Genomic DNA, 12,232 nt, shown 5'->3' with positions numbered 1-12,232 from the left:
ACCAGGATATTTTTGGCCAGCACACTACATGTTGAGAGGGTTAAATTAAAGTTGCAGACATGGGCTGGTTTTATGTGGGCATCCATACAGTGGGTGGGAGAGTGCCCACCATATCTCCACCTGCAGAGCCGACACCGGCATTTGTGCTGACAGGGCTTGTGTAATGTCAGTCATGTGATCAAGCACATGGTCTGAGTTGTAAAAAGCTGGACTTGGGAGACAGTCTGGTGTGTCTTCGGAGAGGAGAAACTTCCATGTGGCTCCAGGAGGAGCTGAGGACTTTATGTGCTACCTGCGGGTGAATCCTGAAGGGAAACGAGTCTTTTTTTGGACTCTCTCTTTGTTTTGTTTTGCCATTAGGCCATAAAGGCCACATTTACTTTATCCAACCATGCTACGGCGGTTTATGCTGTACTTTAATAAATCAATAAACCAGCAGGTGATTTACCTCAAGAGGCGTTCTTAAGTTCACCTTGCAAGCAGCTGCATGTGTCAACACCTCACAATACATATAGTATACACACACATATACACTCACTGGCCACTTTATTAGGTACACCTGTCCAACTGTGTGTTAAGACTTAATTTCTAATCAGCCAATCACATGGCGGCAACTCAGTGCATTTAGGCATGTAGACATGGTCAAGACAATCTCCTGCAGTTCAAACCGAGCATCAGTATGGGGAAGAAAGGTGATTTGAGTGCCTTTGAACGTGGCATGATTGTTGGTGCCAGAAGGGCTGGTCTGAGAATTTCAGAAACTGCTGATCTACTGGGATTTTCACGCACAACCATCTCTAGGGTTTACAGAGAATGGTCCGAAAAAGAAAAAAAATCCAGTGAGCGGCAGTTCTGTGGCCGGAAATGCCATGTTGATGCCAGAGGTCAGAGGAGAATGGGCAGACTGGTTCGAGCTGATAGAAAGGCAACAGTGACTCAATTTGCCACCCGTTACAACCAAGGTAGGCAGAAGAGCATCTCTGAACGCACAGTGCGTCGAACTTTGAGGCAGATGGGCTACAGCAGCAGAAGACCACACTGGGTACCACTCCTCTCAGCTAAGAACAGGAAACTGAGGCTACAATTTGCACAAGCTCATCGAAATTGGACAGTAGAAGATTGGAAAAACGTTGCCTGGTCTGATGAGTCTCGATTTCTGCTGCGACATTCAGATGGTAGGGTCAGAATTTGGCGTAAACAACATGAAAGCATGGATCCATCCTGCCTTGTATCAACGGTTCAGGCTGGTGGTGGTGGTGTCATGGTGTGGGGAATTTTTTCTGGGCACTCTTTGGGCCCCTTGGTACCAATTGAGCATCGTTGCAACGCCACAGCCTACCTGAGTATTGTTGCTGACCATGTCCATCCCTTTATGACCACAATGTACCCAACATCTGATGGCTACTTTCAGCACGATAATGCGCCATGTCATAAAGCTCGATTCATCTCAGATTGGTTTCTTGAACATGACAATGAGTTTACTGTACTCAAATGGCCTCCTCAGTCACCAGATCTCAATCCAATAGAGCATCTTTGGGATGTGGTGGAACGGGAGATTCGCATCAGGGATGTGCAGCCGACAAATCTGCGCCAACTGTGTGATGCCATCATGTCAATATGGTCCAAAATCTCTGAGGAATGCTTCCAGCACCTTGTTGAATCTCTGCCACGAAGAATTGAGGCAGTTCTGAAGGCAAAAGGGGGTCCAACCCCTTACTAGCATGGTGTACCTAATAAAGTGGCCAGTGAGTGTATATTCCATACATACAGTATATATAATACACAAATATACATAAGTATACATATATACGCATACACACATATACATATATATATACAGATAACCAAAGGAAAAATTGGTCACAAGTAAATCACACTTCCAATCAAACAATATACCCCCAAAAAATGGTAGTAAAGAGCAAATTAACACAAGAAGATAAAAAAATATATATTTTATTGAAAGAAAAATAACAAAACTGTTAAAAAGGTGAGAAGAGTCATGGAGTGTCACATGACAAGCAAATCCCAACGCGTGTTTCGTGTCGGCTTCTTCTGGGGGTTATCTTATTATTTTTTGCTCTGCTTTCAGAATATACCAGAGTGCTGATATAGTGGGGGGGCGAAGTCGTGTGACTTCAGTGTTTTTTGCATCAGACGTGTTGGACTTTTTGCAGGGTTTTTTGCGTGATTGCAGACAGTGTCTTTCCTTTCCTGTCCTGTCTAGTCAGTGTGGGCCCCATCATTTGCACAGCCTATTTTCCTGCCTGCGTTTGTGTTTTCATCTTTTCTCACCGACAATATATGTTTGGGGGCTATCTATTCCTTTGGGGTCTGCCCTGGGGCAGTTTAGATTTCCCCTTTCTTGCTTTAGGCTTAGTTAGCTCTCCGGCTGTGCCGAGGCGTCTAGGATCATCGTAGGTACGCTCCACGGCTACTGCTAGTTGTGTGGATAGGATCAAGGGTCTGCAATCCGCTTAGGTACCAACCTCTCTGGTTTTCTGTGGCTTAGCCTGGACCTGCTCTCCTCCTCGGTGACCCATTCATAACAGCCTTTACTCTGTTTAGGATTTCTGTTTGTGATATTGAGCATTTTTTATGTAGCCTTCTATGGATGTCACCATTATTTGTCTCCTAATTGTTATACTATTCCATTCCTGTACTACACCATAACAATATATTGTTATCTTCCACCCAAATTTATCTTTAGTGCCATCAGTTCTCCCCTCCTTGTATATTTGCTTTATACTTCCCATCTACATTTTGTTTGGAGACTCCATATGTTCCTGGTGATGTGACACTCCATGACTCTTCTCATCTTTTAAACATTTTTGTTATTTATTCTTTCAATAAAATATATTTGTATCTTCATGTGTTAGTTTGCTCTTTAATTCCATTTTTGGGGGGTAAATACATATATACACACACACACACATACATACGGCATTTACATGCTATTGACGTGGATGGTAATTAAAATCTACATTACATCCCTAAGACAAAGATTAACGTGATCAGGATATAGGGCAGGAAGTGTTGTCATGAGGTCAGAAGAGTAAAGACGTTCAGATGTGATTCTTCAAGCACTGATAGAAAATGAAATTGTTCCCATGGACAACAGTAACCTCAGTATGGAGATAATCTGCTTACAATCCTCATAAAGTGAAACAAATGGTTACCAAAGAAAGAATAAATTATTATCACAGGAGAACTAAAAATTGCCGAAAAGAGAAACTACGGTAAGGTTTCATTTTTCATTTTATTTATCATGGAAAGTTATAAAACTTTAAAAACCACTTTATTAGAGGATTTGTCTTCTATCCTGTAAAAAAAAATGCATGCACGGTCTTCTCCTCCCAGTGTTGTGCTTGTCAGATAAATCTCCTGCAGCAGCTTATCCCCAAAGTTAGTGATACAGGTGCTGTGCTGACCCATCACCCATCACTGCCATCATCTGTACTCCAAATGAGTATGTTCTGATATCAATGCAGCTGAAGTCAGGAAAATAGACTGATGGAAAGCAGGGAAAGCCACTTACATGCAATTTTTGTTTGACAGGATTGAAGACAAATCCTGAAGTGAATTTCAAAGTTTCACAACTTTCCAGGGTGATCAGATTTTTTTTAAATTAAATAAAAGTTTACTTTAGTTTAGCATAAATGAAAACACAATCCTATCCCGAAACGTGACAAAGTTCTATGAGACATCATACATGACAGCCGGTGATAAGCTGAAGAGCTTTACTTTAAGAATGAGACAATCCACTCCAGCCATTTGTAATCTGACATCACTGTGCAGAGGTGCTGGATACCTTTTCTGATTCCAGCATAGGTGCTGTTCAGTCCGCTGCGTTTCTTGCGATGACGGTACAACCAGATGCTAAATACCATCAGTATGATCCAGCAGGCAGCCCCGATCCCTGCTATAAAGGCTGGCTGCTTTACCACATCTGATATCTGCTGGGCAAGACTGACTTGATCACCTGGAGGCACGGGATTTCCAAAGGAATCTATTAAAAAGAATAAAAAAGACAATTTTATTACATTTTCTACTGATAGACACAAATTACATTTTTGGCAATTGATTAATACATTTGGGATCATATTATCCTATAAACTTATCACATTGTACATCCTTGCGTAGGGACTTATTGAGAAGCCAGAACGGTGCGGTAAAACTTCCTATTCATGAAGTGTCTTACTTATGATGCCTTTTCTTAATCCCAGGGTTGGACTGGTCTACAGGAGAAGAGGAGAATCCTCCGGTGGGCCACCACCCTCTTCTATGAGCAGTACTTGGCATTATATACTTGAATCATTATATACAAAGGCAGAGTCTTATTCATTTAACAATCTGCCCAGGTCCTTGTGGTAGAAGATAATGTCACAATTGCATGTAGCTGAAAATTGGGGCCCTGGACTTGGTTACTGGTGGGCCTTTTGGACCCCATTTGGACACCATTACTAGCATGAATGCACCCCGGTCTTGGACTCTCGGATCTAAATGTTTTGGAATACTCAGTTCTCTTATATTAAAGGCACATACATATATCTCCTGGGGACTCCTTTAACCCCCTCATCTTGAAGCTTTCTAGCCGGTAGGCGCAGCCTTGTCTATAGCTCATACAGTCCATGTTACAGTACTACAATAACCACATGTAACACCGTTCATCAGCCTTTGTTCAGAGTTCAGTAGTTTTCATTGCTTGGAGCTAAACATATGTTAAGACATGAAAGCCAATTAACGAGATTGAAAAGAGTAATAAACATCTAGAACAACCGGTGTTGAAGCATCCGAAGCATCAGAGCAGGATGGATACACGATGTTGTGCCATGTGAGCTATGAACAACGTTTTCCTTCTTGCCTACTAGTCTTTGAACTGACGCTTTGTTGTGTTCGCCATCATAAGTAGATATATGTTTCATGGTTGCACAAAGAAGAGGAAGTCAAAGGACCCAAAAAAAAATCACTGGTGATCAAACCTTTTGGCCATCTCTGTCTCAGTTTCTGGAATAAAGCACGAGAACTAAACCGGTCATACACATTAGATGTATTATAGATGAACCCATCAGCTTAGGAGTGTGGGAAGAAAAGAAACCAGAGAAGTCTAGGGAAACCCACACAAACATGGGGACAACATACAAACTCCTTGCTGATGTCCTTGGTGGGATATGAACCCAGGACACCAGCACTGGAAAGCGACAGTTCTAACCACTGAGCCACAGTGCTGCCCATGCTCATGCTGCAGGTCACGCAAAGAAGAATAAAATAATACCTTGATATCTGTGATCTGATGTATTATTCCAGAGATATCTACGTTTTTCTTAATATCTAAATGAGTTGCTAAGATCTATGGGCCGGACAAAAATCTCCTGGAGAATCTGCCTCCAGAGATTATTTTAAATAAAAGGAGAATTACTAGTGTGAGACATGTAATTATGGACAGTCTTCTCTCCTGATCTACATGTCTCACACTGGTAATACCCTCTAAATAATGTCATTTACACAATTACCTGATTTAACTAATAATTCATTTTCTGATGCTTTAAAGGAACCCGTCATGTGAAAAAATACTAGTAACCTGCAGATATGGAGATAATCTGCAGGCAAATAGCGTTCTGAAGCTGTGTGGTCACCATGTTGGAAGCTGGGCTACTGGGAGTAAACAAACATTACTCCTCCCGGTAGCGTCCGGCTTTCAGTCATAGAGGTGTGACCAGTCATCACTAACTGACAGCCAGCTCTGTACTGATGCACTGCTGAGCGCTAGTCAGTCAGTGCTGGGGGTGTGGTTACAGCTGACTATACTGAGTGGTCACAGCTGTCTATACTGAGCGGTCACAGCTGACTATACTGAGCGGTCACAGCTGACTATACTGAGCGGTCACAGCTGACTATACCGAGCGGTCACAGCTGACTATACTGAGCGGTCACAGCTGACTATACTGAGCGGTCACAGCTGTCTATACTGAGCGGTCACAGCTGTCTATACCGAGCGGTCACAGCTGTCTATACTGAGCGGTCACAGCTGACTATACTGAGCGGTCACAGCTGACTATACTGAGCGGTCACAGCTGACTATACTGAGCGGTCACAGCTGTCTATACTGAGCGGTCACAGCTGACTATACTGAGCGGTCACAGCTGACTATACTGAGCGGTCACAGCTGTCTATACTGAGCGGTCACAGCTGTCTATACTGAGCGGTCACAGCTGTCTATACTGAGCGGTCACAGCTGTCTATACTGAGCGGTCACAGCTGACTATACTGAGCGGTCACAGCTGTCTATACTGAGCGGTCACAGCTGTCTATACTGAGCGGTCACAGCTGTCTATACTGAGCGGTCACAGCTGTCTATACCGAGCGGTCACAGCTGTCTATACTGAGCGGTCACAGCTGTCTATACTGAGCGATCACAGCTGACTATACTGAGCGGTCACAGCTGTCTATACTGAGCGGTCACAGATGACTATACTGAGCGGTCACAGCTGACTATACTGAGCGGTCACAGCTGTCTATACTGAGCGGTCACAGCTGTCTATACTGAGCGGTCACAGCTGTCTATACTGAGCGGTCACAGCTGTCTATACTGAGCGGTCACAGCTGACTATACTGAGCGGTCACAGCTGTCTATACTGAGCGGTCACAGCTGTCTATACTGAGCGGTCACAGCTGTCTATACTGAGCGGTCACAGCTGACTATACCGAGCGGTCACAGCTGTCTATACTGAGCGGTCACAGCTGTCTATACTGAGCGGTCACAGCTGTCTATACTGAGCGGTCACAGCTGTCTATACTGAGCGGTCACAGCTGTCTATACTGAGCGGTCACAGCTGACTATACTGAGCGGTCACAGCTGTCTATACTGAGCGGTCACAGCTGTCTATACCGAGCGGTCACAGCTGACTATACTGAGCGGTCACAGCTGACTATACTGAGCGGTCACAGCTGTCTATACTGAGCGGTCACAGCTGTCTATACTGAGCGGTCACAGCTGTCTATACTGAGCGGTCACAGCTGACTATACTGAGCGGTCACAGCTGACTATACTGAGCGGTCACAGCTGTCTATACTGAGCGGTCACAGCTGTCTATACTGAGCGGTCACAGCTGACTATACTGAGCGGTCACAGCTGTCTATACTGAGCGGTCACAGCTGTCTATACTGAGCGGTCACAGCTGTCTATACTGAGCGGTCACAGCTGACTATACTGAGCGGTCACAGCTGTCTATACTGAGCGGTCACAGCTGTCTATACTGAGCGGTCACAGCTGTCTATACTGAGCGGTCACAGCTGTCTATACTGAGCGGTCACAGCTGTCTATACTGAGCGGTCACAGCTGTCTATACCGAACGGTCACAGCTGACTATACCGAGCGGTCACAGCTGTCTATACTGAGCGGTCACAGCTGACTATACTGAGCGGTCACAGCTGTCTATACTGAGCGGTCACAGCTGACTATACCGAGCGGTCACAGCTGTCTATACTGAGCGGTCACAGCTGTCTATACTGAGCGGTCACAGCTGTCTATACTGAGCGGTCACAGCTGTCTATACTGAGCGGTCACAGCTGTCTATACTGAGCGGTCACAGCTGACTATACCGAGCGGTCACAGCTGTCTATACTGAGCGGTCACAGCTGACTATACCGAGCGGTCACAGCTGTCTATACTGAGCGGTCACAGCTGTCTATACTGAGCGGTCACAGCTGTCTATACTGAGCGGTCACAGCTGACTATACCGAGCGGTCACAGCTGTCTATACTGAGCGGTCACAGCTGTCTATACTGAGCGGTCACAGCTGTCTATACTGAGCGGTCACAGCTGTCTATACTGAGCGGTCACAGCTGACTATACTGAGCGGTCACAGCTGTCTATACTGAGTGGTCACAGCTGTCTATACTGAGCGGTCACAGCTGTCTATACTGAGCGGTCACAGCTGTCTATACTGAGCGGTCACAGCTGTCTATACTGAGCGGTCACAGCTGTCTATACTGAGCGGTCACAGCTGTCTATACTGAGCGGTCACAGCTGACTATACTGAGCGGTCACAGCTGTCTATACTGAGCGGTCACAGCTGTCTATACTGAGCGGTCACAGCTGTCTATACTGAGCGGTCACAGCTGTCTATACTGAGCGGTCACAGCTGTCTATACTGAGCGGTCACAGCTGACTATACTGAGCGGTCACAGCTGTCTATACTGAGCGGTCACAGCTGTCTATACTGAGCGGTCACAGCTGACTATACTGAGCGGTCACAGCTGTCTATACTGAGCGGTCACAGCTGTCTATACTGAGCGGTCACAGCTGTCTATACTGAGCGGTCACAGCTGTCTATACTGAGCGGTCACAGCTGTCTATACTGAGCGGTCACAGCTGTCTATACTGAGCGGTCACAGCTGACTATACTGAGCGGTCACAGCTGTCTATACTGAGCGGTCACAGCTGTCTATACTGAGCGGTCACAGCTGTCTATACTGAGCGGTCACAGCTGTCTATACTGAGCGGTCACAGCTGTCTATACTGAGCGGTCACAGCTGACTATACTGAGCGGTCACAGCTGTCTATACTGAGCGGTCACAGCTGTCTATACTGAGCGGTCACAGCTGACTATACTGAGCGGTCACAGCTGTCTATACTGAGCGGTCACAGCTGTCTATACTGAGCGGTCACAGCTGTCTATACTGAGCGGTCACAGCTGTCTATACTGAGCGGTCACAGCTGACTATACTGAGCGGTCACAGCTGTCTATACTGAGCGGTCACAGCTGTCTATACTGAGCGGTCACAGCTGTCTATACTGAGCGGTCACAGCTGACTATACTGAGCGGTCACAGCTGTCTATACTGAGCGGTCACAGCTGTCTATACTGAGCGGTCACAGCTGTCTATACTGAGCGGTCACAGCTGTCTATACTGAGCGGTCACAGCTGTCTATACTGAGCGGTCACAGCTGACTATACTGAGCGGTCACAGCTGTCTATACTGAGCGGTCACAGCTGTCTATACTGAGCGGTCACAGCTGACTATACTGAGCGGTCACAGCTGTCTATACTGAGTGGTCACAGCTGTCTATACTGAGCGGTCACAGCTGTCTATACTGAGCGGTCACAGCTGTCTATACTGAGCGGTCACAGCTGACTATACTGAGCGGTCACAGCTGTCTATACTGAGCGGTCACAGCTGTCTATACTGAGCGGTCACAGCTGACTATACTGAGCGGTCACAGCTGTCTATACTGAGCGGTCACAGCTGTCTATACTGAGCGGTCACAGCTGTCTATACTGAGCGGTCACAGCTGTCTATACTGAGCGGTCACAGCTGTCTATACCGAGCGGTCACAGCTGTCTATACCGAGCGGTCACAGCTGTCTATACTGAGCGGTCACAGCTGACTATACTGAGCGGTCACAGCTGTCTATACTGAGCGGTCACAGCTGTCTATACCGAGCGGTCACAGCTGTCTATACCGAGCGGTCACAGCTGTCTATACTGAGCGGTCACAGCTGACTATACTGAGCGGTCACAGCTGTCTATACTGAGCGGTCACAGCTGTCTATACTGAGCGGTCACAGCTGTCTATACTGAGCGGTCACAGCTGACTATACTGAGCGGTCACAGCTGTCTATACTGAGCGGTCACAGCTGTCTATACTGAGCGGTCACAGCTGTCTATACTGAGCGGTCACAGCTGTCTATACTGAGCGGTCACAGCTGTCTATACTGAGCGGTCACAGCTGTCTATACTGAGCGGTCACAGCTGTCTATACCGAGCGGTCACAGCTGACTATACTGAGCGGTCACAGCTGTCTATACTGAGCGGTCACAGCTGACTATACTGAGCGGTCACAGCTGTCTATACTGAGCGGTCACAGCTGTCTATACTGAGCGGTCACAGCTGACTATACTGAGCGGTCACAGCTGTCTATACTGAGCGGTCACAGCTGTCTATACTGAGCGGTCACAGCTGTCTATACTGAGCGGTCACAGCTGTCTATACTGAGCGGTCACAGCTGTCTATACTGAGCGGTCACAGCTGTCTATACTGAGCGGTCACAGCTGTCTATACCGAGCGGTCACAGCTGACTATACTGAGCGGTCACAGCTGTCTATACTGAGCGGTCACAGCTGTCTATACTGAGCGGTCACAACTGTCTATACTGAGCGGTCACAGCTGACTATACTGAGCGGTCACAGCTGTCTATACTGAGCGGTCACAGCTGTCTATACTGAGCGGTCACAGCTGACTATACTGAGCGGTCACAGCTGTCTATACTGAGCGGTCACAGCTGTCTATACTGAGCGGTCACAACTGTCTATACTGAGCGGTCACAGCTGACTATACTGAGCGGTCACAGCTGTCTATACTGAGCGGTCACAGCTGTCTATACTGAGCGGTCACAGCTGTCTATACTGAGCGGTCACAGCTGTCTATACCGAGCGGTCACAGCTGTCTATACTGAGCGGTCACAGCTGTCTATACTGAGCGGTCACAGCTGTCTATACTGAGCGGTCACAGCTGTCTATACTGAGCGGTCACAGCTGTCTATACTGAGCGGTCACTGCTGACTATACTGAGCGGTCACAGCTGTCTATACTGAGCGGTCACAGCTGTCTATACTAAGCGGTCACAGCTGACTATACTGAGCGGTCACAGCTGTCTATACTGAGCGGTCACAGCTGTCTATACTGAGCGGTCACAACTGTCTATACTGAGCGGTCACAGCTGTCTATACTGAGCGGTCACAGCTGACTATACTGAGCGGTCACAGCTGTCTATACTGAGCGGTCACAGCTGTCTATACTGAGCGGTCACAGCTGACTATACTGAGCGGTCACAGCTGTCTATACTGAGCGGTCACAGCTGTCTATACCGAGCGGTCACAGCTGTCTATACTGAGCGGTCACAGCTGTCTATACCGAGCGGTCACAGCTGTCTATACCGAGCGGTCACAGCTGTCTATACTGAGCGGTCACAGCTGTCTATACTGAGCGGTCACAGCTGTCTATACTGAGCGGTCACAGCTGTCTATACTGAGCGGTCACAGCTGACTATACTGAGCGGTCACAGCTGTCTATACTGAGCGGTCACAGCTGTCTATACTGAGCGGTCACAGCTGTCTATACTGAGCGGTCACAGCTGTCTATACTGAGCGGTCACAGCTGTCTATACTGAGCGGTCACAGCTGTCTATACTGAGTGGTCACAGCTGTCTATACTGAGCGGTCACAGCTGACTATACTGAGCGGTCACAGCTGTCTATACTGAGCGGTCACAGCTGTCTATACTGAGCGGTCACAGCTGTCTATACTGAGCGGTCACAGCTGTCTATACTGAGCGGTCACAGCTGTCTATACTGAGCGGTCACAGCTGTCTATACTGAGCGGTCACAGCTGTCTATACTGAGCGGTCACAGCTGTCTATACTGAGCGGTCACAGCTGTCTATACCGAGCGGTCACAGCTGTCTATACCGAGCGGTCACAGCTGTCTATACTGAGCGGTCACAGCTGTCTATACTGAGCGGTCACAGCTGACTATACTGAGCGGTCACAGCTGACTATACTGAGCGGTCACAGCTGACTATACTGAGCGGTCACAGCTGTCTATACTGAGCGGTCACAGCTGTCTATACTGAGCGGTCACAGCTGACTATACTGAGCGGTCACAGCTGTCTATACTGAGCGGTCACAGCTGTCTATACTGAGCGGTCACAGCTGTCTATACTGAGCGGTCACAGCTGTCTATACTGAGCGGTCACAGCTGACTATACTGAGCGGTCACAGCTGTCTATACTGAGCGGTCACAGCTGTCTATACTGAGCGGTCACAGCTGTCTATACTGAGCGGTCACAGCTGTCTATACTGAGCGGTCACAGCTGTCTATACTGAGCGGTCACAGCTGTCTATACCGAGCGGTCACAGCTGACTATACTGAGCGGTCACAGCTGTCTATACTGAGCGGTCACAGCTGTCTATACTGAGCGGTCACTGCTGACTATACTGAGCGGTCACAGCTGTCTATACTGAGCGGTCACAACTGTCTATACTGAGCGGTCACAGCTGACTATACTGAGCGGTCACAGCTGTCTATACTGAGCGGTCACAGCTGTCTATACTGAGCGGTCACAGCTGTCTATACTGAGCGGTCACAGCTGTCTATACTGAGCGGTCACAGCTGTCTATACTGAGCGGTCACAGCTGACTATACTGAGCGGTCACAGCTGTCTATACTGAGTGGTCA

At 47.5% G+C, this 12,232-nt stretch overlaps 1 protein-coding gene across 4 annotated transcripts in view; it reads right to left on the bottom strand.

The window, feature by feature from the left end:
- ROBO1 (roundabout guidance receptor 1) overlaps positions 1-12,232 on the bottom strand; it is a 1,387,368-nt gene that overhangs the window by 67,840 nt on the left and 1,307,296 nt on the right. For all 4 annotated transcript variants that reach the window (XM_073584451.1, XM_073584454.1, XM_073584452.1 and 1 more), the window contains one exon: positions 3,809-4,006. In XM_073584451.1, coding sequence (XP_073440552.1) covers positions 3,809-4,006 — 198 coding nt within the window. The remainder of the gene's footprint in view (positions 1-3,808; positions 4,007-12,232) is intronic.

Source organism: Dendrobates tinctorius, unplaced genomic scaffold (genome assembly GCF_039654945.1).
Source record: "Dendrobates tinctorius isolate UK_male_01 unplaced genomic scaffold, ASM3965494v1 ptg000084l, whole genome shotgun sequence".
NCBI classification, from domain to species: Eukaryota; Metazoa; Chordata; class Amphibia; order Anura; family Dendrobatidae; genus Dendrobates; species Dendrobates tinctorius.
Note: the sequence above shows the minus strand (reverse complement) of the source record. Positions and strands in the feature narration are given on the sequence as shown.